At 48.6% G+C, this 25,454-nt stretch overlaps 1 protein-coding gene across 1 annotated transcript in view; it reads right to left on the reverse strand.

Moving 5' to 3' along the window:
* myo15aa (myosin XVAa) overlaps positions 1-25,454 on the reverse strand; it is a 197,368-nt gene that overhangs the window by 139,514 nt on the left and 32,400 nt on the right. The window contains exons 2-6 of the mRNA XM_029747703.1: positions 9,544-9,626; positions 9,373-9,436; positions 6,728-6,837; positions 5,149-5,223; positions 987-1,077 (exon numbers count right to left, since the gene is read on the reverse strand). Of these exons, the coding sequence (XP_029603563.1) occupies positions 987-1,077; positions 5,149-5,223; positions 6,728-6,837; positions 9,373-9,436; positions 9,544-9,626 (423 nt within the window). The remainder of the gene's footprint in view (positions 1-986; positions 1,078-5,148; positions 5,224-6,727; positions 6,838-9,372; positions 9,437-9,543; positions 9,627-25,454) is intronic.

Raw genomic sequence — 25,454 nt, forward strand, 5'->3', positions numbered from 1 at the left:
TACAGAACACAGCAGGTAGAACATGCAGACAGTGGAGCTGGCTACTCTACAGAACACAGCAGGTAGAACATGCAGACAGTGGAGCTGGCTACTCTACAGAACACAGCAGGTAGAACATGCAGACAGTGGAGCTGGCTACTCTACAGAACACAGCAGGTAGAACATGCAGACAGTGGAGCTGGTTACTCTACAGAACACAGCAGGTAGAACATGCAGACAGTGGAGCTGGCTACTCTACAGAACACAGCAGGTAGAACATGCAGACAGTGGAGCTGGCTTCTCTACAGAACACAGCAGGTAGAACATGCAGACAGTGGAGCTGGCTACTCTACAGAATACAGCAGGTAGAACATGCAGACAGTGGAGCTGGCTACTCTACAGAACACAGCAGGTAGAACATGCAGACAGTGGAGCTGGTTACTCTACAGAACACAGCAGGTAGAACATGCAGACAGTGGAGCTGGCTACTCTACAGAACACAGCAGGTAGAACATGCAGACAGTGGAGCTGGCTACTCTACAGAACACAGCAGGTAGAACATGCAGACAGTGGAGCTGGCTACTCTACAGAACACAGCAGGTAGAACATGCAGACAGTGGAGCTGGCTACTCTACAGAACACAGCAGGTAGAACATGCAGACAGTGGAGCTGGTTACTCTACAGAACACAGCAGGTAGAACATGCAGACAGTGGAGCTGGCTACTCTACAGAACACAGCAGGTAGAACATGCAGACAGTGGAGCTGGCTACTCTACAGAACACAGCAGGTAGAACATGCAGACAGTGGAGCTGGCTACTCTACAGAACACAGCAGGTAGAACATGCAGACAGTGGAGCTGGCTACTCTACAGAACACAGCAGGTAGATGAGGTTAGGATACAGACGTGTGTGTGTGTGTGTGTGTGTGTGTGTGTGTGTGTGTGTGTGTGTGTGTGTGTGTGTGTGTGTGTGTGTGTGTGTGTGTGTGTGTGTGTGTGTGTGTTTACCTGTTGTGTAACATTGTGTTTGTGGTGTATTGCTGCTAGGTAACGCAGCAAAAGTTTAGTAGCCTCAGTCTTCCCTGATCCGCTCTCCCCACTGAAACACACAGAACGAAACGTCAATATAAACACTGAAACACACACACAGAACGTAATGTAATACAAACAAAACAACAACAAAAAACATGTTTTTTTTCTAGGTCCCATAACCCAGATTTAAATGAATTTGTAATGACTCGTTTGAACAGTACACAAATTGAGCGGGGGTTCCTTCCTACAAAATATCTTGGTATCTGTCTTGATGACTTCCTGTCATTAAAAAAAACATGTCGCTGAGCTGGTGAACAAGTTAAAGTTCAAGGTTGGTTTCCTTTAACAGAAACAAAGCATGTCTGACTTTAGTTAATAGGATGGATATTTTAAATTCTGGTGATGGTTCTAGAACTCACCATTGTTCCCTTAGGTTTATTACTGGTGATGGTTCTAGAACTCACCATTAGGCCCTTAGGTTTATTACTGGTCATGGTTCTAGAACTCACCATTGGGCCCTTAGGTTTATTACTGGTGATGGTTCTAGAACTCACCATTGGGCCCTTAGGTTTATTACTGGTGATGGTTCTAGAACTCACCATTAGGCCCTTAGGTTTATTACTGGTCATGGTTCTAGAACTCACCATTGTTCCCTTAGGTTTAGTACTGGTGATGGTTCTAGAACTCACCATTAGGCCCTTAGGTTTATTACTGGTGAGGGTTCTAGAACTCACCATTGGGCCCTTAGGTTTATTACTGGTCATGGTTCTAGAACTCACCAATTATCCCTTGGGTTTATTACTGGTGATGGTTCTAGAACTCACCATTGGGCCCTTAGGTTTATTACTGGTGATGGTTCTAGAACTTACCATTAGGCCCTTAGGTTTATTACTGGTGATGGTTCTATAACTCACCATTAGGCCCTTAGGTTTATTACTGGTGATGGTTCTAGAACTCACCATTAGGCCCATAGGTGTATTACTGGTGATGGTTCTATAACTCACCATTAGGCCCTTAGGTTTATTACTGGTGATGGTTCTAGAACTCACCATTGTTCCCTTAGGTTTATTACTGGTGATGGTTCTAGAACTCACCATTGGGCCCTTAGGTTTATTACTGGTGATGGTTCTAGAACTCACCATTGTTCCCTTAGGTTTATTACTGGTGATGGTTCTATAACTCACCATTAGGCCCTTAGGTTTATTACTGGTGATGGTTCTAGAACTCACCATTGTTCCCTTAGGTTTATTACTGGTGATGGTTCTAGAACTCACCATTGGGCCCTTAGGTTTATTACTGGTGATGGTTCTAGAACTCACCATTGTTCCCTTAGGTTTATTACTGGTGATGGTTCTAGAACTCACCATTGGGCCCTTAGGTTTATTACTGGTGATGGTTCTAGAACTCACCATTGTTCCCTTAGGTTTATTACTGGTGATGGTTCTAGAACTCACCATTGGGCCCTTAGGTTTATTACTGGTGATGGTTCTAGAACTCACCATTGTTCTCTGAGGTTTATTACTGGTGATGGTTCTAGAACTCACCATTGTTTCCTCAGGTTTATTACTGGGGATGGTTCTAGAACTCAACATTAGGCCCTTAGGTTTATTACTGGTGATGGTTCTAGAACTCACCATTGTTCCCTCAGGTTTATTACTAGTGATGGTTGTAGAACTCACCATTAGGCCCTTAGGTTTATTACTGGTGATGGTTCTAGAACTCACCATTGTTCCCTGAGGTTTATTACTGGTGATGGTTCTAGAACTCACCATTGTTCCCTGAGGTTTATTACTAGTGATGGTTCTAGAACTCACCATTGTTCCCTGAGGTTTATTACTAGTGATGGTTCTAGAACTCCCCATTGTTCCCTGAGGTTTATTGCTCCCTCTGATTTGAGTTTTTGGGGCCCTTTATGGGGAATAAGAGCTGTCTGAGACGAGATGTTCTGCTCCTCATTGGGTCGTTCAGGCCAATGAACAGAGACCTAAACCTGTCTGTTTCATTCTATATCGTATGTGTTGGAATGTGTTTCCGCAGGGCTCATCTGGGAAAAGATACTCCCCCTGGTCACAGAATGACTTCCCTGTCAAAATGAAGGTCAAAAAAACAACAAGGCTTTTCCTTACCTCCCCACTGCCAACAGCTTAACGCTAAACAGCGTCATTACGATAACTATCCAGAGTGGACCAGTGTGTGCTCGGTGTAGGGTGACGGTAACGGGGGACGTTTTCAGTTAACCGGAGATGGAGAGGTGAAACCTAAACGCTGGAATGTGCTCGCTGAGACAACTTCACACACCGTCTGAGGACATGATTCTGATACCGACACAGACATGGCTGGTCTTTCCTTACAGGTGTCTCCGTCAGAACACAGCTAGAGTGTCCTGGGGGGGGGGGGTCCTATAGAACACAGCTAGAGTGTCCTGGGGGGGGTCCTTCAGAACACAGCTAGAGTGTCCTGGGGGGGGAGGGTCCTATAGAACACAGCTAGAGTGTCCTGGGGGGTCCTATAGAACACAGCTAGAGTGTCCTGGGGGGGGGGGTTCCTATAGAACACAGCTAGAGTGTCCTGGGCGGGGGGGGTCCTATAGAACACAGCTAGAGTGTCCTGGGGGGGTCCTATAGAACACAGCTAGAGTGTCCTGGGGGGGTCCTACAGAACACAGCTAGAGTGTCCTGGGGGGGGGGGGTCCTATAGAACACAGCTAGAGTGTCCTGGGGGGGTCCTATAGAACACAGCTAGAGTGTCCTGGGGGGGGTCCTATAGAACACAGCTAGAGTGTCCTGGGGGGGGGGGGGTCCTATAGAACACAGCTAGAGTGTCCGGGGGGGGGGGGTCCTATAGAACACAGCTAGAGTGTCCGGGGGGGGGTCCTATAGAACACAGCTAGAGTGTCCTGGGGGGGGGTCCTATAGAACACAGCTAGCGTGTCCTGGGGGGGGGTCCTATAGAACACAGCTAGAGTGTCCTGGGGGGGTCCGTCAGAACACAGCTAGAGTGTCCTGGGGGGGGGTGTCCTATAGAACACAGCTAGAGTGTCCTGGGGGGGTCCTATAGAACACAGCTAGAGTGTCCTGGGGGGGTCCTATAGAACACAGCTAGAGTGTCCTGGGGGGGGGGTCCTATAGAACACAGCTAGAGTGTCCTGGGGGGAGGGTCCTATAGAACACAGCTAGAGTGTCCTGGGGGGGGGTCCTATAGAACACAGCTAGAGTGTCCTGGGGGGGGTCCTATAGAACACAGCTAGAGTGTCCTGGGGGGGGTCCTTCAGAACACAGCTAGAGTGTCCTGGGGGGGGGGGGGGTCCTATAGAACACAGCTAGAGTGTCTTGGGGGGGTCCTATAGAACACAGCTAGAGTGTCCTGGGGGGGAGGGTCCTATAGAACACAGCTAGAGTGTCCTCGGGGGGTCCTATAGAACACAGCTAGAGTGTCCTGGGGGGGTCCTATAGAACACAGCTAGAGTGTCCTGGGGGGGTCCTATAGAACACAGCTAGAGTGTCCTGGGGGGGTGTCCTATAGAACACAGCTAGAGTGTCCTGGGGGGGTCCTATAGAACACAGCTAGAGTGTCCTGGGGGGGGTCCTATAGAACACAGCTAGTGTGTCCTGGGGGGGGGGGGGTCCTATAGAACACAGCTAGAGTGTCCTGGGGGGGACCCCTATAGAACACAGCTAGAGTGTCCTTGGGGGGGAGGGGGGTCCCCAACAATAGTCAAAACACAGAATGGTTCCCCTCTGGGTCCCCAGGACCAAGTTTAGGAAACGCTGGGCTAGAGCGTATCAGGAAGTAGCTGGGTAGTGTAGTTACCTGATTATATTAACCTGGTATCAGCTGTGTTGTGTAGTTACCTGATTATAATAACCTGGTATCAGCTGTGTTGTGTAGTTACCAGATTATAATAACCTGGTATCAGCTGTGTTGTGTAGTTACCTGATTATAATAACCTGGTATCAGCTGTGTTGTGTAGTTACTTGATTATAATAATCTGATAGCAGCTGTGTTGTTTAGTTACCCGATTATAATAACCTGGTATCAGCTGTGTTGTGTAGTTACCTGATTATAATAACCTGGTATCAGCTGTGTTGTGTTGTTACCTGATTATAATAACCTGGTATCAGCTGTGTTGTGTAGTTACCTGATTATAATAACCTGGTTCTGTTTGGCATCCATCATTTTGGTGTAGGAGACGTTTGCTATGGCAAACAGGTGTCTGGGGAGGAACACAGAATGAACACAGATAAACATTCACATGGATAACACATCATTTAGCAATACACCAATATACACCATTAATACACACAATACACCAATAATACACACAATACACCAATAAAACACACAATACACCAACAATACACACAATAGACCAATAATATACACAATACACCAATAATACACACAATACACCAATAATGCACACAATACACCAATAATACACCAATAATACACACAATACACCAATAATACACCAATAATACTCACAATACACCAATAATGCACACAATACACCAATAATACAGACAATACACCAATAAAACACACAATACACCAATAATACACACATTACACCAATAATACACACATTACACCAATAATACACACAATACACACAATACACCAACAATACACACAATAGACCAATAATATACACAATACACCAATAATACACACAATACACCAATAATACACACAATACACCAATAATATACACAATACACCAATAATACACGCATTACACCAATAATACACACAATACACACAATACACCAACAATACACACAATAGACCAATAATATACACAATACACCAATAATATACACAATACACCAATAATACACACAATACACCAATAATACACACAATACACCAATAAACCAATAATACACACAATACACCAATAATACACACAATACACCAATAATACACACAATACACCAATAATACACTAATAATACACACAATACACCAGTAATACACATAATACACCAATAATACACACAATACACCAATAATACACCAATAATACACCAATAACACACACAATACACCAATAATACACCCAATACACCAATAATACACACAATACACCAATAATACACACAATGCACCAATAATACACACAATACACCAATAATACACACAATACACCAATAATACACACAGTACACCAACAATACACACAATACACCAATAATACACCAATAAACCAATAATACACCAATAATACACACAATACACCAATAATACACACAATACACCAATAATACACCAATAACACACAATACACCAATAAAACACCAATAACACAGACAATACACCAACAATACACACAATACACCAATAATACACCAATAACACAGACAATACACCAATAATACACAATACACCAATAATACACCAATAACACAGACAATACACCAATAATACACACAATACACCATTACCACAGATTATACACCAATAATACACACAATACACCAATAATACACCAATACACCAATAATACACACAATACACCAATAATACACCAATAACACACAATACACCAATAACACACACACAATACACCAATAACACACACAATACACCAATAACACACACGCCACATTGCATTAATACATGCACACACAGACACAAAACACACACACACACATAATACACTTCTAACAAACAGACACACATCACAACAACACAGGAACAGGAAGTGTTCTTACGGAGGGTTCTCTCCCAGAGCGGATCCCTTGTGCTTCAACACCATGTCCGTTCCATACATGTTGAACATCCTGTAGGGATTCACTGAGACCAGGATACTGCCTATATATGTCTAGAGACGACAGAGAGATGCATGTTGAACATCACTGAGACCAGGATACTACCTATATATGTCTAGAGGACCAGGATACTACCTATATATGTCTAGAGGACCAGGATACTACCTATATATGTCTAGAGGATTCACTGAGACCAGGATACTACATATATATGTCTAGAGGACCAGGATACTACCTATATATGTCTAGAGGACCAGGACACTACCTATATATGTCTAGAGGATTCACTGAGACCAGGATACTACCAATATATGTCTAGAGGACCAGGATACTACCTATATATGTCCAGAGGATTCACTGAGACCAGGATACTACATATATATGTCTAGAGGCGACAGAGAGATACATGTTGAACATCCCTACTGCCTCTGATCTGGAGGACTCACTTCACAGAGAACATCCCTGGTCATCCCTACTGCCTCTGATCTGGAGGACTCACTAAACAGAGAACATTCCTGGTCCTCCCTACTGCCTCTGATCTGGAGGACTCACTAAACAGAGAACATCCCTAGTCGTCCCTACTGCCTCTGATCTGGAGGACTCACTAAACAGAGAACATCCCTGGTCATCTCTACTGCCTCTGATCTGGAGGACTCACTAAACAGAGAACATCCCTGGTCATCCCTACTGCCTCTGATCTGGAGGACTCACTAAACAGAGAACATCCCTGGTCATCCCTACTGCCTCTGATCTGGAGGACTCACTAAACAGAGAACATCCCTGGTCGTCCCTACTGCCTCTGATCTGGAGGACTCACTAAACAGAGAACATTCCTGGTCCTCCCTACTGCCTCTGATCTGGAGGACTCACTAAACAGAGAACATCCCTGGTCGTCCCTACTGCCTCTGATCTGGAGGACTCACTAAACAGAGAACATCCCTGGTCATCTCTACTGCCTCTGATCTGGAGGACTCACTAAACAGAGAACATCCCTGGTCATCCCTACTGCCTCTGATCTGGAGGACTCACTAAACAGAGAACATCCCTGGTCATCCCTACTGCCTCTGATCTGGAGGACTCACTAAACAGAGAACATCCCTGGTCATCTCTACTGCCTCTGATCTGGAGGACTCACTAAACAGAGAACATCCCTGGTCATCCCTACTGCCTCTGATCTGGAGGACTCACTAAACAGAGAACATCCCTGGTCGTCCTTACTGCCTCTGATCTGGAGGACTCACTAAACAGAGAGATCCCTGGTCATCCCTACTGCCTCTGATCTGGCGGACTCACTAAACAGAGAAGATCCCTGGTCATCCTTACTGCCTCTGATCTGGAGGACTCACTAAACAGAGAAGATCCCTGGTCATCCCTACTGCCTCTGATCTGGAGGACTCACTAAACAGAGAAGATCCCTGGTCATCCTTACTGCCTCTGATCTGGAGGACTCACTAAACAGAGAAGATCCCTGGTCATCCCTACTGCCTCTGATCTGGAGGACTCACTAAACAGAGAAGATCCCTGGTCATCCTTACTGCCTCTGATCTGGAGGACTCACTAAACAGAGAACATCCCTGGTCATCCTTACTGCCTCTGATCTGGAGGACTCACTAAACAGAGAAGATCCTTGGTCATCCCTACTGCCTCTGATCTGGCGGACTCACTAAACAGAGAAGATCCCTGGTCATCCCTACTGCCTCTGATCTGGAGGACTCACTAAACAGAGAACATCCCTGGTCATCCCTACTGCCTCTGATCTGGAGGACTCAATAAACAGAGAACATCCCTGGTCACCTCTACTGCCTCTGATCTGGAGGACTCACTAAACAGAGAACATCCCTGGTCATCCTTACTGCCTCTGATCTGGAGGACTCACTAAACAGAGAACATCCCTGGTCATCCCTACTGCCTCTGATCTGGAGGACTCACTAAATAGAGAACATCCCTGGTCGTCCCTACTGCCTCTGATCTGGAGGACTCACTAAACAGAGAACATCCCTGGTCACCTCTACTGCCTCTGATCTGGAGGACTCACTAAACAGAGAACATCCCTGGTCATCCCTACTGCCTCTGATCTGGCGGACTCACTAAACACACGTGCCTGGTTTGTAAATGATGTCTGAAGTTTTGGAGTGTGCCCCTGGCTATCCGTAAATAAATAAATAAATCAACAATATGGTGCTGTCTGGTTTGCTTCATATAAGGAATTTCAAATAATTTATACTTTACTTTTGATACTTTAGTACATTTAAAACCAAATACTTTTAGATTTTTACTCAAGTAGTATTTTACTGGATGACTTCCACTGTTACTTGAGTCATTTCTATTTGGGTATATTTACTGTTACTCAAGTATGACAATTGGGTACTTTTTCCACCTCTGATACACACACACACACACACACACACACACACACACACACACACACACACACACACACACACACACACACACACACACACACACAAGCACATTCCACTAATTACACACACAGCAGGATCCTACCTATCCGTCTGTACAGGGGATAGAGGGACAGTTATCAGTGGTAAATGGGCGTCCAGTGTCCAGTGTGTTGTTAGTAAACTCACGTAGACGATCTGTCTCTCAAACCTCTTCTTCAGGTTGAGCAGCACAGCTCCTTCAGACAGCTCCCTGGAACAACAACAGACACAGAAGCACACAGAGACCAGCTATGAAATAGCGGCGTCCATTAGCCGTTAAAATAAGGCTCCGTTGTGTGTTTGCGTTTGTGTTCTCACCGCAGCTGTGTCATGTCCTCTACTCCATCTTCCTCCCGCTGCTCCCGGTACACCATGCTGGGCAGGCTGCGGATGGAGAACATCTACACACAGACAGACACCGCTGAGTTCATCTACCGACGTTCACAAGTCATCGCATTCCAGTACCACTTTATCACACCGGTATTACCTTATCGTACCGGTATTACCTTATCGTACCGGTATTACCTTATCGTACCAGTATTACCTTATCGTACCAGTATTACCTTATCGTACCGGAATTACCTTATAGTACCGGTATTACCTTATCGTACCGGTATTACCTTATCGTACCGGTATTACCTTATCGTACCAGTATTACCTTATCGTACCGGTATTACCTTATAGTACCGGTATTGCCTTATCGTACCAGTATTACCGGTATTACCTTATCGTACCAGTATTACCTTATCGTACCGGTATTACCCTATCGTACCGGTATTACCTTATCGTACCGGTATTACCTTATCGTACCGGTATTACCTTATCGTACCGGTATTACCTTATCGTACCGGTATTACCTTATCGTACCAGTATTACCGGTATTACCTTATCGTACCAGTATTACCTTATCGTACCGGTATTACCTTATCGTACCAGTAATACCTTATCGTTCTGGCATTACCTTATCGTACCAGTATTACCTTATCGTACCGGTATTACCTTATCGTACCAGTATTACCTTATCGTACCGGTATTACCTTATCGTACCGGTATTACCTTATCATGCCGGTATTACCTTATCGTACCGGTATTACCTTATCATACCGGTATGACCTTATCGTACCAGTATTACCGGTATTACCTTATCATACCAGTATTACCTTATCGTACCGGTATTACCTTATCGTACCGTATTACCTTATCATACCGGTATTACCTTATCGTACCAGTATTACCATATCGTACCAGTATTACCTTATCGTTCCGGTATTGCCTTATCGTACCGGTATTGCCTTATCGTACCGGTATTGCCTTATTGTACCGGTATTACCTTATCGTACCAGTGTTGCCTTATCGTACCGGTCTTACCGGTATTACCTTCTCGTACCAGTATTACCTTATCGGACCGGTATTACCTTATCGGACCGGTATTACCTTATCGTGCCGGTATTACCTTATCGTATCAGTATGACCGGTATTACCTTATCACACCAGTATTGCCTTATCGTGCCAGTATTACCTTATCGTACCAGTATTACCGGTATTACCTTATCGTACCGGTATTACCTTATCGTGCCGGTATGACCTTATCATACCGGTATTACCTTATCGTGCCAGTATTACCTTATCGTACCAGTATTACCGGTATTACCCTATCGTACCGGTATTACCTTACCGTACCGGTATTGCCTTATCGTACCGGTATTGCCTTATCGTACCGGTATTACCTTATCGTACCGGTATTGCCTTATCATCCCGGTATTACCTTATCGTACCGGTGTTAACTTATCGTACCAGTATTACCCTGTCGTACCGGTATTACCCTATCGTACCGGTATTACCTTATCGTACCGGTATTGCCTTATCGTACCGGTATTACCTTATCGTACCGGTATTACCTTATCGTACCGGTATTACCTTATCATACCGGTATTACCTTATCGTACCGGTATTACCTTGTCATCCCGGTATTACCTTATCGTACCGGTATTGCCTTATCGTACCGTTGTTACCTTATCGTACCAGTATTATCGTATCGGTGTTGCCTTATCATCCCGGTATTACCTTATCGTACTGGTATTGCCTTATCGTACCGGTATTGCCTTATCGTGCCAGTATTACCTTATCGTACCAGTATTACCGGTATTACCCTATCGTGCCGGTATTACCTTATCGTACCGGTATTACCTTATCGTACCATTATTGCCTTATCGTACCGGTATTACCTTATCGTGCCAGTATTACCTTATCGTACCAGTATTACCGGTATTACCCTATCGTGCCGGTATTACCTTATCGTACCGGTATTACCTTATCGTGCCAGTATTACCTTATCGTACCAGTATTACCGGTATTACCCTATCGTGCCGGTATTACCTTATCGTACCGGTATTACCCTATCGTACCGGTATTACCTTATCGTACCTGTGTTACCGGTATTATCTTATTGTACCGGTATTACCTTATCGTGCCGGTATTGCCGGTATTACCTTATCATGCCGTATTGCCTTGCCATATCGGTATTGCCTTATCGTACCAGTATTACCTTATCGTACCAGTATTACCTTATCGTACCACTATTGCCTTATCGTACCAGTATTGCCTTAACGTACCAGTATTACCTTATCGTACCAGTATTACCTTATCGTATCGGTGTTGCCTTATCATCCCGGTATTACCTTATCGTACCGGTATTGCCTTATCGTACCGTTATTGCCTTATCGTGCCGGTATTACCTTATCGTACCGTTATTGCCTTATCGTACCGGTATTACCTTATCGTGCCAGTATTACCTTATCGTACCAGTGTTACCGGTATTACCTTATCGTACCGGTATTACCCTATCGTGCCGGTATTACCTTATCGTACCGGTATTACCCTATCGTACCGGTATTACCTTATCGTACCAGTATTACCGGTATTACCTTATCGTACCGGTATTACCTTATCGTGCCGGTATTGCCGGTATTACCTTATCATGCCCGTATTGCCTTGCCATATCGGTATTGCCTTATCATACCAGTATTACCTTATCGTACCAGTATTACCTTATCGTACCAGTATTGCCTTATCGTACCAGTATTGCCTTATCGTACCAGTATTACCTTATCGTACCAGTATTACCTTCTCGAACCAGTATTACTTGTCGAACCAGTATTACCTTGTTTAACCAGTATTGCCGGTATTACCTTATCGTTACTCTGGCCCCTGATCTCTCTTTTGAAGAACATATCAAGACTGTTTCAAGGACAGCTTTTGACCATCTACGTAACATTGCAAAAATCAGAAACGTTCTGTCCAAAAATGATGCAGAAAAATTAATCCATGCTTTTGTCACTTCTAGGTTGGACTACTGCAATGCTCTACTTTCTGGCTACCCGGATAAAGCACTAAACAAACTTCAGTTAGTGCTAAATACGGCTGCTAGAATCCTGACTAGAACCAAAATATGTGATCTTATTACTCCAGTCTGCTGTATGACCTCATCGTACCAGTAGTACCAGTATTACCGTATCATAACAGTAGCAGCCTGCTGTATGACCTCATCGTACCAGTATTACCTTATCATAACAGTAGCAGCCTGCTGTATGACCTCATCGTACCAGTAGTACCAGTATTACCGTATCATAACAGTAGCAGCCTGCTGTATGACCTCATCGTACCAGTAGTACCAGTATTACCTTATCATAACAGTAGCAGCCTGCTGTATGACCTCACCGTACCAGTAGTACCAGTATTACCTTATCATAACAGTAGCAGCCTGCTGTATGACCTCACCGTACCAGTAGTACCAGTATTACCTTATCATAACAGTAGCAGCCTGCTGTATGACCTCATTGTACCAGTAGTACCAGTATTACCTTATCATAACAGTAGCAGCCTGCTGTATGACCTCACCGTACCAGTAGTACCAGTATTACCTTATCATAACAGTAGCAGCCTGCTGTATGACCTCATTGTACCAGTAGTACCAGTATTACCTTATCATAACAGTAGCAGCCTGCTGTATGACCTCATCGTACCAGTAGTACCAGTATTATCTTATCATAACAGTAGCAGCCTGCTGTATGACCTCATCGTACCAGTAGTACCAGTATTACCTTATCATAACAGTAGCAGCCTGCTGTATGACCTCATCGTACCAGTATTACCTTATCATAACAGTAGCAGCCTGCTGTATGACCTCATTGTACCAGTAGTACCAGTATTACCTTATCATAACAGTAGCAGCCTGCTGTATGACCTCATCGTACCAGTAGTACCAGTATTACCTTATCATAACAGTAGCAGCCTGCTGTATGACCTCATCGTACCAGTAGTACCAGTATTACCTTATCATAACAGTCATAGTCTGCTGTATGACCTCATCATACCAGTAGTACCAGTATTACCTTATCATAACAGTAGTAGCCTGCTTTATGACCTCATCGTACCAGTAGTACCAGTATTACCTTATCATAACAGTAGCAGCCTGCTGTATGACCTCATCGTACCAGTATTACCTTATCATAACAGTAGCAGCCTGTTGTATGACCTCATCGTACCAGCAGTATCAGTATGAACTGTGTTACCTTATCATACCAGTAGTAGCTTACTGTATTACCTTATCATACCAGCAGTGGCCTACTGTATTACCTTATAACAGTATTGCCAGTATTACCAGCAGTAACAGTATTACCTTATCATACCATCAGTGCCAGTATTAACTGTATTACCTTATCATACCAGTAGTGGTTTACTGAATTACCTTATAACAGTATTGCCAGTATTACCAGTAGTAACAGTATTACCTTATTGTACTAGTAGTAGCCTACTGTATTACCATATCTTACCAGTAGTGGCTTACTGTATTACCTTATTGTACCAGTAGTGGCTTACTGTATTACCTTATCATTACAGTAGTGGCTTACTGTATTACCTTATCGTACCAGTAGTGGCTTACTGTATTACCATATCTTACCAGTAGTGGCTTACTGTATTACCTTATTGTACCAGTAGTGGCTTACTGTATTACCATATCTTACCAGTAGTGGCTTACTGTATTACCTTATCATAACAGTAGTGGCTTACTGTATTACCATATCTTACCAGTAGTGGCTTACTGTATTACCTTATCATTACAGTAGTGGCTTACTGTATTACCTTATCTTACCAGTAGTGGCTTACTGTATTACCATATCTTACCAGTAGTGGCCTACTGTATTACCTTATCATTACAGTAGTAGCTTACTATATTACCATATCATACCAGTAGAAGCTGTATTAAAAGTATTTTCAGTATTAGTATTACAGTACTATTACAGTCCTAATTGTCCCTAGAATTTCTAAGCAAACGGCTGGAGGTAGGGCTTTCTCCTATAGAGCTCCATTTTTATGGAATGGTCTGCCTACCCATGTGAGAGACGCAGACTCAGTCTCAACCTTTAAGTCTTTACTGAAGACTTATCTCTTCAGTAGGTCCTATGATTAAGTATAGTCTGGCCCAGGAGTGTGAAGGTGAACGGAAAGGCTGGAGCAACGAACCGCCCTTGCTGTCTCTGCCTTGTCGGTTCCCCTCTTCCCACTGGGATTCTCTGCCTCTAACCCTTTTACAGGGGCTGAGTCACTGACTTACTGGTGTTCTTCCATGCCGTCCATGGGAGGGGTGCGTCACTTGAGTAGGTTGAGCCACTGACGTGGTCTTCCTGTCTGGGTTGGCGCCCCCCCTTGGGTTGTGCCGTGGCAGACATCTTTGTGGGCTATACTCGGCCTTGTCTTCGGACGGTAAGTTGGTGGTTGTAGATATCCCTCTAGTGGTGTGGGGGCTGTGCTTTGGCAAAGTGGGTGGGGTTATATCCTGCCTGTTTGGCCCTGTCCGGGGGTATCATCGGATGGGGCCACAGTGTCTTCTGATCCCTCCTGTCTCAGCCTCCAGTATTTATGCTGCAGTAGTTTATGTGTCGGGGGGCTAGGGTCAGTCTGTTACATCTGGAGTATTCTCTTGTCTTATCCAGTGTCCTGTGTGAATGTAAATATGCTCTCTCTAATTCTCTCTTTCTTTCTTTCTCTCGGAGGACCTGAGCCCTAGGACTACCTGGCATGATGACTCCTTGCTGTCCCCAGTCCACCTGGCCATGCTGCTGCTCCAGTTTCAACTGTTCTGCCTGCGGCTACGGAACCCTGACCTGTTCACCGGACGTGATTGTTGCACCCTCGACAATTACTATGATTATTATTATTTGACCATGCTGGTCATTTACGAACATTTTAACATCTTGACCATGTTCTGTTATAATATCCACCCGGCACAGCCAGAAGAGGACTGGCCACCCCTCATAGCCTGGTTCCTCTCTAGGTTTCTTCCTAGGTTTTTGGCCTTTCTCAGGAGTTTTTCCTAGGGAGTTTTTCCCAGCCACCGTGCTTCTTTCACATGCATTGCTTGCTGTTTGGGGTTTTAGGCTGGGTTTCTGTACAGCACTTTGAGATTTCAGCTGATGTACGAAGGGCTATATAAATAAATTTGATTTGATTTTGATTTGATTTGAGTAGGCTACCTTATCATACCAGGGCCCAGTGGGTTCTATAGTTAAACCAGTATTACCTTATCATACCAGGGCCCAGTGGGTTCTATAGTTAAACCAGTATTACCTTATCATACCAGGGCCCAGTGGGTTCTATAGTTAAACCAGTATTACCTTATCATACCAGGGCCCAGTGGGTTCTATAGTTAAACCAGTATTACCTTATCATACCAGGGCCCAGTGGGTTCTATAGTTAAACCAGTATTACCTTATCATACCAGGGCCCAGTGGGTTCTATAGTTAAACCAGTATTACCTTATCATACCAGGGCCCAGTGGGTTCCCCTTCCCTGTTAGGAGCCCAGTCCGGCTCCAGGTCTTCCATCTCTCTCTGTCCATGGTGGAGGGGCCCCGGTGGGTCCAGTAGCTCCTCATCCCGGTACATGGACCACTTGGTGAGGTTCTGGACGGTGGGGTGGGGCAGCACTGTCTCTGACCCCCACACATCCACCTGCTCCCTTGGACCCCCGGGCTGTGTCCCCATCCCAGCCCCAGGCCCTGGGCCTTGAGCCCAGTGATGCCCTGCCCCTTTCCCCAGCCCAGAGCCCTGCACCTGGGGCATGACCACGGCGTATCGCCCCCCTCCAGGATCCTCCAGCGAGGAGGGCAGGCGGTAGGAAGCCCCACGGAGGTTCTGGTTCTGTAGGGCATTGCCAAGCTGGGGGGTGGCGGGAACAGGTCTCGTCATCAGGCTCCCGTCAGGAAGTCTGTACGTAGCTGAACGCAGGTTCTGGTTCTGGAGAGCGTTGGAGAGCTGAGGGGTGCTGGGCTGCGTCCGGGTCACTAAGGTCCCGTCAGGTAGTCTGTACGTAGCTGAACGCAGGTTTTGGTTCTGGAGAGCAGAGGACAGGTTGGGGGAGGGGCTAGGGGGGGCCAGAGACCCCCCCCTGTAGGAGGCTCCACGGACGTTAGGGTTGAGGAGAGCAGAGGAGAGGTTAGGAGAAGAAGGTTGCTGAGGCTCATTCCTGGTTACTAGAGTTCCGTCGGGTAATCTGTACGTAGCCTGACGGAGGTTTGGGTTGAGAAGAGCTGAGGAGAGGTTAGGAGAAGAAGGTTGCTGAGGCTCGTTCCTGGTTACTAGAGTTCCGTCGGGTAAACGGTACGTAGCCTTGGTAAGATTTTGGTTGAGGAGGGCAGAGGAGAGGTTAGGAGAAGAAGGTTGCTGAGGCTCGTTCCTGGTTACTAGAGTTCCGTCGGGTAAACGGTACGTAGCCTTGGTAAGATTTTGGTTGAGGAGGGCAGAGGAGAGGTTAGGAGAAGAAGGTTGCTGAGGCTCGTTCCTGGTTACTAGAGTTCCGTCGGGTAAACGGTACGTAGCCTTGGTAAGATTTTGGTTGAGGAGGGCAGAGGAGAGGTTAGGAGAAGAAGGTTGCTGAGGCTCGTTCCTGGTTACTAGAGTTCCGTCGGGTAAACGGTACGTAGCCTTGGTAAGATTTTGGTTGAGGAGGGCAGAGGAGAGGTTAGGAGAAGAAGGTTGCTGAGGCTCGTTCCTGGTTACTAGAGTTCCGTCGGGTAAACGGTACGTAGCCTTGGTAAGATTTTGGTTGAGGAGGGCAGAGGAGAGGTTAGGAGAAGAAGGTTGCTGAGGCTCGTTCCTGGTTACTAGAGTTCCGTCGGGTAAACGGTACGTAGCCTTGGTAAGATTTTGGTTGAGGAGGGCAGAGGAAAGCATCGGAGAGGACGGCTGAGGAGTTTGTTCAGTCCTGGTTACTGGAGTTCCATCCGGTAATCTGTACGTAGCCTGACGGAGGTTTGGGTTGAGAAGAGCTGAGGAGAGATTTGGAGAGAAGGAGGTAGAGGGAATCGGTTGAGGCTCGTTCTGGGTTACTAGCGTCCCGTCTGGTAATTTATACGTAGCCTGTTGCATGTTGGGGTTTAGGAGAGCGGAAGAGAGGTTCGGAGAGAAGGAGGACGGTTGAGGATCGGGTTCAGTCCTGGTGACCAGAGAACCGTCTGGTAGGCGGTAGGTAGCTTGTCTCATGCTGGTGTTCTGCAGAGCATTAGACATCAGAGAGACGGAACCAGGAGAACCTCCACTCCTCTCGTTCCCCTCGGAACCCCGCGACGTCATCATGGAACCGTCGGGTCGGCGGAATGCTGACAGCGTTGGGGAGGAGGAGGGAGGAGGAGGTCTGTGAAGAGCGGGGGAGGCGTAGGAAGCGTTGCGGAGCCGAGGGCTGAGCGTGGTGCCAGAGAGACGAGGTGAGGAGGACTGGGTCTGATAAGGGGAGAGGACAGGGGTGTAGAGGGAGGCATTCCTCTGGAGAGGAGAGGAGGCCAGCGGGGAGGAGTAGGAGGCGTTAGACGGCTGGGGGAGGGAACCCTGGCTAACCCGTCCATCATATGACGTCATCAGCTGGCCGCCAAGCGAAGGAGAGGGGCCTCTCCGCACAGGCGAACTGTAGGACGTGTTACGCGGGTAAGAGTTCTGGAGAGGGGAGGAACGAGGATCGTAATGGAGGGAGGGATGGGGGGAGGTGGGCCGCTGCTGAGGGGAGGTGTAGTTTGCCCCTCTAAGGTCAGCGTTGGTCAGTAAGGGAGAGGCTCCTGGCTCCATCGTGTGGTTGTACTGGGTCACGACCTGGGAGTGATGGGGAAGACTGGGGTTGTGGGGGGATCTGAAGGAGGCTGGGGAGAAGTGGCGGAAGGGAGATGGGGCACGGGGTGGCAGAGGGGAAGAAGGTTGCTTGTGTTGTGGGTGGTAGGGGGAGGAAGGGCGTCTAACAGAGTGCTGTGGAGAGAGAGGACCACCCTGTTGCTTTATAGAGGGCTGGGGGGAGAGAGGACGGCCTCTGAACGACTGCCTGCCAGGAGGAGGGTTCCTGGGCATGCGGACGAGAGGGTGGCCCCTCCCTACGGGGCGATGGAAACCTCCCTGGGGGGTCCGCTGCGACTCCCTGACCCCTCCCGGCCTGGGGGGGCCGGGGCCCTGCAGCTGTCCTGCTGGTGGGGGTTGGCCCTCGGGGACGCTGTGAACCGACGACCTGAAGGGAGCCACGTTCTGGGTGAGAGGGGTGCCGTGCCGACTGCGTCTCTGCAGGTAGGGGTTACCTGGCGAGGGCTTCACAGCCCCCATGGGCACCTGGCCACGACCCCCTCTGAGGTGCCGTGTGGAGGTGCGGGAAGGGAGGGGGCGTCTGGATATACAGGAGGGGGTGGGAGAGGAGAGTCGGCGCGGGGAAGAGAGGTTAGGGGAGGGGGAGGCAGGACGGAATGATGGAGACTGGGGTCTGTACTCCCCGAGGGGGGGGTTCCTTCTGAGAGGGGGGGAGGAGGGGGAGGAGGAGGGGCGAGACAAGGTGCTTTGTTGCTTCCTTCCTCCAATCAGACGAGCTCTGGAGAGAGGAGGGGAGGGGGGCCTGGGAGAATGAGGAGGGCTCCTTTTCCTCAGGGATCCTTGGGGGGAGGAAGGGGGACTGGCCAGGGGGGAGCAGGGGGGAGGGGGGTGAGAGAGGAGTCTCCTCCTCCTGGACGGCTGACTCTGAGCCCTGAGGGAAGGGCCTCGTCTGGATGGGAGGGGCGAGGATGGGGGGGAGGTGCGCCTCCTGGCTAGCGGAGAGTGGGGCAGATGAGGGGGAGGAATCCCGCTCCTAGAGAGCTGAGGGGAGAGGTGGGGGTCCATGGGACGAGTGGGACGAGGGACGCGCCCCATACCTGGAGAACCAGGCCTTAGAGAGAGCTGAGGAGACGGGTGGGGGCCGAGACGACGCACTGGCATTGGGGAAAACATGGGGGAATATGGGGTGGCCATCTGTGGAGTCATCGATGGATAAGGTGAAGCCATTGGTGGATAGGGTCCCATCCCTGAGATCTCTCCCATCTGTGGAGTCATCGATGGATAAGGTGAAGCCATTGGTGGATAGGGTCCCATCCCTGAGATCTCTCCCATCTGTGGGATGTATTGCTGGAACACGGGCTCTAGAGGTATGGGAGAGTGGTGATAGAGGGGGGAGGCATGAGGGGTGAGGGAGATCCGGCTGGGGGAGGCAGAGAGAGGGGTGCGGCCGTGGGCCTGCTGGATGAGCTTGGCTGTGGGGGTAGGGGAAGGAGGCCGGGGGTGAGATGTGGGGGTGTACTGGGGGAGGGGGAGCGGCTCGTACTGGATCTCTGACATAACATCCAGGTCTTTGAGGTCCAGGTGAGAAGAGGAGGAGGAGGGGACGTGGCCGACCTCTAATCTCTCCTTGCCGAACAGCCTGACCTGCGGCCGCGGCAGCCGGAACTGGTCTGATCCTGGGACAGCTGCTGGGTAGGACAGCTGCTCAGCCCCGTACACAACCCCCGGCTGCACTGACTCCAGAACAGTTTCCATGGGGAAAGGGTAGGGCTGAGGGTAGGTTTGGTGGAGCGGGTAAGGGGGATAGGGGTTGAACTGATCAATAGCAGCATAGCCCATCATCCCAGCAGCAGGGTCTGTGTGGTACAGGACGGACTGGTCTGGCAGATAGAAACCACCGTAACCCTGCAACATCCCATAATGCTCAGACATCCCATAATCCAGGTACTGCGGGTTGTAATACCACGACTGGTCGTCACGGTAATCCAACATCTCATTAGCGTCGTAGTATCCGTTATCGTAGTAGTAGTGACCGTATTCCCCCGTCTCCGTCGGATACAGCAGTCCGTCATCGCCGTAGCAGTACTCCAGACCATCGTCGCCGTAGTAACAATACTCCTCCGTCGTCAGCCCCTGCCTGCGGTCGAGGTAGTCAAACCCGTCACTGTAGTAACTGTACGGGTCGTAGTATTCCGCCTCGTCGTCACGGTACTCATAGTCGTCCTCGCTGTAGTAGTCGTAGTAGTTGCCCTTGTCGTCATAGTAACCGTACTTGTCCTCGTAGTATTCCGTGACCTCTCCGTAAGGGTCGTAGGAGGCGTAGGTTAAAGGTCGTCCGTAACGACCTCCGGACCACTGGTCGTACTCATCTTCGTCATAGCTGAATTCTTCCTCTTCCTCGTCATCCTCATAGTCCTCGTTGTAGTAGCTCCCCCTCAGCCTGGCACGGGGGTCCCGCGTGGCGAACGAAAGCTTCTTACTTGCCTTTAGTCGCCCCTGGCCCTTAGAGGACAGGAATCTCCCGGTCAGCCAGTTAGTAGCTCCCGCTATCCTCCCCAGCATCCAGCCTTTACTCTTAAACCCAGACTCAAAACCCTCGTCCTTCTTCTTGACAAACATGCCTTTAAACTTCCCCCCCAGTCCTTTAGCCTGCTCTGAGGCGGCGGGGCCGCGGGCCCCCAGGTTAGACAGCAGCAAACCCTTCTTACCAGGAGGCTCCTTGGGCGTCTCCTCCTTCCTGGTGAACATGGAGAACTTGGAAGTGCTGGGCAGCGCTGGCTTGTCTTTCTCTGGAGGAGGAGATTTGGATTTCCCGAAGCCAGCGAACAACTTAGTGGTGCCTAGGATCTGCTTGGTGTTGGTGGGAGGCTTGGTCTTCTTATGTCCTGACATCCTGAGGAACAGACGAGACGTGCTCTTCATGTTCCTCTTGGGCTGGGTCTTCACCGTCGGCGGCGGCGGGGGATTTTTAGGTGTGGAGGCAGAGAAAGGCGAGGCCTTACCTGTCAGACCGCTCAGAGCCTTCAGGTGAGACTTGGCTTCCTGTTTCTTCTGGACCTTCTGGGCGGCCACTGTCTTTTTCTGTCCCTCGGCAGCGAACCCCATCATGGCCTTGGTTCCCTTGATGTTCCCCTGAGTCATCTTCTTCAGGTTCAACCCTCCCATCTTCTTCATCTGCGGCTTCCTCGCCTCCTCTTCCTCCTCCTCGTCGTCCTCGGGGGGCGGGGGCTGGCCTCGTTTGGGGGGCGGCTTGACCATAGCTTTCATGGCTACGGCTTTAGAGGCTCCCTTCAGAGCGACCTTCCCCTTCCCTTTCTGTGGCGGTGGAGCTTTCTGCTCTTCCTCACTCTGTTCATCCTCCTCTTCCTCCTCGCTTGGCACCTCCACCTCCTCCTCCTCCTCCTCCGACTTCTTTCCTTTACCTTTTTTCCCATCATCCTTTGCTTTATCTTTAGCCGGCTCCTCTTTCTTCCCCCCTTTCTTGTCCTCCTTCCCTCCTCCTTTTTTGTCCTCCTTCCCTCCTCCTTTCTTGGCTGCCGCTCCTTTCTTAGGTGGCATGTTGTCTCAGGCTATGCTATGCTAGAGGGAGATGAAGTCGGTCAGAGGGTTGCTGTCCAGCCGGCAGTCAAACACAGCAGCATCTCCTCCTGTCTGTCTGTCTCCGTCTGAATGAAGCTACACCTCGGACCCACTCTTCTCTGTGAAGACTCTGTAATGTGAACTGAAACAGCCGAACCAAAACCAACGGCCATCCAAAAACACGATCTAGTAACGGAGTCTGAATCACAGCGGTCGGTCACATTACTTCTCAGAGTCAGACAGCTCTGTAGTCTAGCAGACTGATCCAGACTGGAGTTCCTTACAGTACAGCTCTGTAGTCTAGCAGACTGATCCAGACTGGGGTTCCTTACAGTACAGCTCTGTAGTCTAGCAGACTGATCCAGACTGAGGTTCCTTACAGTACAGCTCTGTAGTCTAGCAGACTGATCCAGACTGGGGTTCCTTACAGTACAGCTCTGTAGTCTAGCAGACTGATCCAGACTGGGGTTCCTTACAGTACAGCTCTGTAGTCTAGCAGACTGATCCAGACTGGGGTTCCTTACAGTACAGCTCTGTAGTGTAGCAGACTGATCCAGACTGGGGTTCCTTACAGTACAGCTCTGTAGTCTAGCAGACTGATCCAGACTGGGGTTCCTTACAGTACAGCTCTGTAGTCTAGCAGACTGATCCCAGACTGGGGTTCCTTACAGTACAGCTCTGTAGTGTAGCAGACTGATCCAGACTGGGGTTCCTTACAGTACAGCTCTGTAGTCTAGCAGACTGATCCAGACTGGGGTTCCTTACAGTACAGCTCTGTAGTCTAGCAGACTGATCCAGACTGGGGTTCCTTACAGTACAGCTCTGTAGTGTAGCAGACTGATCCCAGACTGGGGTTCCTTACAGTACAGCTCTGTAGTTTAGCAGACTGATCCAGACTGGGGTTCCTTACAGTACAGCTCTGTAGTCTAGCAGACTGATCCAGACTGAGGTTCCTTACAGTACAGCTCTGTAGTCTAGCAGACTGATCCAGACTGGGGTTCCTTACAGTACAGCTCTGTAGTCTAGCAGACTGATCCAGACTGGGGTTCCTTACAGTACAGCTCTGTAGTGTAGCAGACTGATCCAGACTGGTGTTCCTTACAGTACAGCTCTGTAGTCTAGCAGACTGATCCAGACGGGGGTTCCTTACAGTACAGCTCTGTAGTCTAGCAGACTGATCCAGACTGTGGTTCCTTACAGTACAGCTCTGTAGTCTAGCAGACTGATCCAGACTGGGGTTCCTTACAGTACAGCTCTGTAGTCTAGCAGACTGATCCAGACTGGGGTTCCTTACAGTACAGCTCTGTAGTCTAGCAGACTGATCCAGACTGGGGTTCCTTACAGTACAGCTCTGTAGTCTAGCAGACTGATCCAGACTGGGGTTCCTTACAGTACAGCTCTGTAGTCTAGCAGTCCTCACAGACTGTCTCCTATTGTCCCACTGTCAGCTGTATCGTCCTCACAGACTGTCTCCTATTGTCCCAGTGTTCTGCCAGCTGTATCGTCCTCACAGACTGTCTCCTATTGTCCCAGTGTTCTTTAAGTGTTCTGCCGGTGTTCTTCCAGTGTTCTGTCAGTGTTCTGCCAGTGTTCTGCCAGTGTTCTGTCAGTGTTCTGCCAGTGTTCTGCCAGTGTTCTGTCAGTGTTCTGCCAGTGTTCTGCCAGTGTTCTGTCAGTGTTCTGCCAGTATTCTTCCAGTGTTCTGTCAGTGTTCTACCAGTGTTCTGTCAGTGTTCTGCCAGTGTTCTGCCAGTGTTCTGTCAGTGTTCTTCCGGTGTTCTGTCTGTGTTCTGCCGGTGCTCTGCCAGTGTTCTGTCTGTGTTCTGCCGGTGCTCTGCCAGTGTTCTGTCTGTGTTCTGCCGGTGCTCTGCCAGTGTTCTGTCTGTGTTCTGCCGGTGCTCTGCCAGTGTTCTGTCTGTGTTCTGCCGGTGCTCTGCCAGTGTTCTGTCTGTGTTCTGCCGGTGCTCTGCCAGTGTTCTGTCTGTGTTCTTCCGGTGTTCTGTCAGTGTTCTGCCAGTGTTCTGTCAGTGTTCTGCCAGTGTTCTGTCAGTGTTCTGCCAGTGTTCTGCCAGTGTTCTGTCTGTGTTCTGCCAGTGTTCTGCCAGTGTTCTTCCAGTGTTCTGCCAGTGTTCTGTCAGTGTTCTGCCAGTGTTCTGCCAGTGTTCTGCCAGTGTTCTGTCGGTGCTCTGCCAGTGTTCTGTCGGTGCTCTGCCTGTGTTCTACCAGTGTTCTGCCAGTGTTCTGTCAGTGTTCTTCCAGTGTTCTTCCAGTGTTCTTCCAGTGTTCTTCCAGTGTTCTGTCTGTGTTCTGTCTGTGCTCTGCCAGTGTTCTGTCGGTGCTCTGCCAGTGTTCTGTCTGTGCTCTGCCAGTGTTCTGTCGGTGCTCTGCCAGTGTTCTGTCGGTGTTCTGCCAGTGTTCTACCAGTGTTCTGCCAGTGTTCTGTCGGTGTTCTTCCAGTGTTCTTCCAGTGTTCTTCCAGTGTTCTGTCTGTGTTCTGTCTGTGTTCTGCCAGTGTTCTGTCTGTGTTCTCCAGCCGTTGGTTGTCTTCTTGGCTGCAGCCTGAGTTTTGGCAGGAGTCCCCCCCCCCCCCCCCCGCACAGAGAGAAGTGCGTCTGAGAGACTCCCCGGATCAGGGGTATCCTCTCCTACACCCGGTGTGTCGGCTGTTTGTCTGCTGTGTGAGAAAGCATATCCCAGGTCAGCGTTCCTTTGTGTCCCGCGGCAGTCCTTTGTGTCTCTCCCACTGAGTCGAGACGAGACTCTCTCTCTGGTTATAGAGCCTCTGTTCACCTCAGCCCTGGGACCTGTCACCGCCTCACAGCGTGTGTGTGTGTGTGTGTGTGTGTGTGTGTGTGTGTGTGTGTGTGCCAGGTGTGTGTAGTCCATTATAGTTGCAAAGGGCACCTTAATGTATCAGCTGTACTGCTTGGGGTAACCCTATCCTAGGGGCTCAGTCGTGTCTGAATAATGCAGGCGGGCTGAGCTGCTGCTAAACTGTGTCTAAGAGCCCCGGGCTCAAAGAGCCAAAACACACACAGCTGGCACACACACCTGATAGAAACACAGCTGGTACACACTCCTGATACAAACACAGCTTTCACACTCCTGATACAAACACAGCTTTCACACTCCTGATACAAATACAGCTTTCACACTCCTGATACAAACACAGCTTTCACACACCTGATACAAACACAGCTTTCACACACTCCTGATACAAACACAGCTTTCACACTCCTGATACAAACACAGCTTTCACACACCTGATACAAACACGCCTTCACACACAACTGATACAAACACAGCTGGCACACACCTGATCCAAACACAGCTTTCACACACACCTGATACAAACACAGCTTTCACACACACCTGATACAAACACAGCTTTCACACACACCTGATGCAAACACAGCTTTCACACACCTGATCCAAACACAGCTTTCACACACACCTGATACAAACACAGCTTTCACACACACCTGATACAAACACAGCTTTCACACTCCTGATACAAACACAGCTTTCACAAAC

The sequence above is a fragment of the Salmo trutta genome, unplaced genomic scaffold (assembly GCF_901001165.1).
Source record: "Salmo trutta unplaced genomic scaffold, fSalTru1.1, whole genome shotgun sequence".
Classification (NCBI taxonomy): Eukaryota; Metazoa; Chordata; class Actinopteri; order Salmoniformes; family Salmonidae; genus Salmo; species Salmo trutta.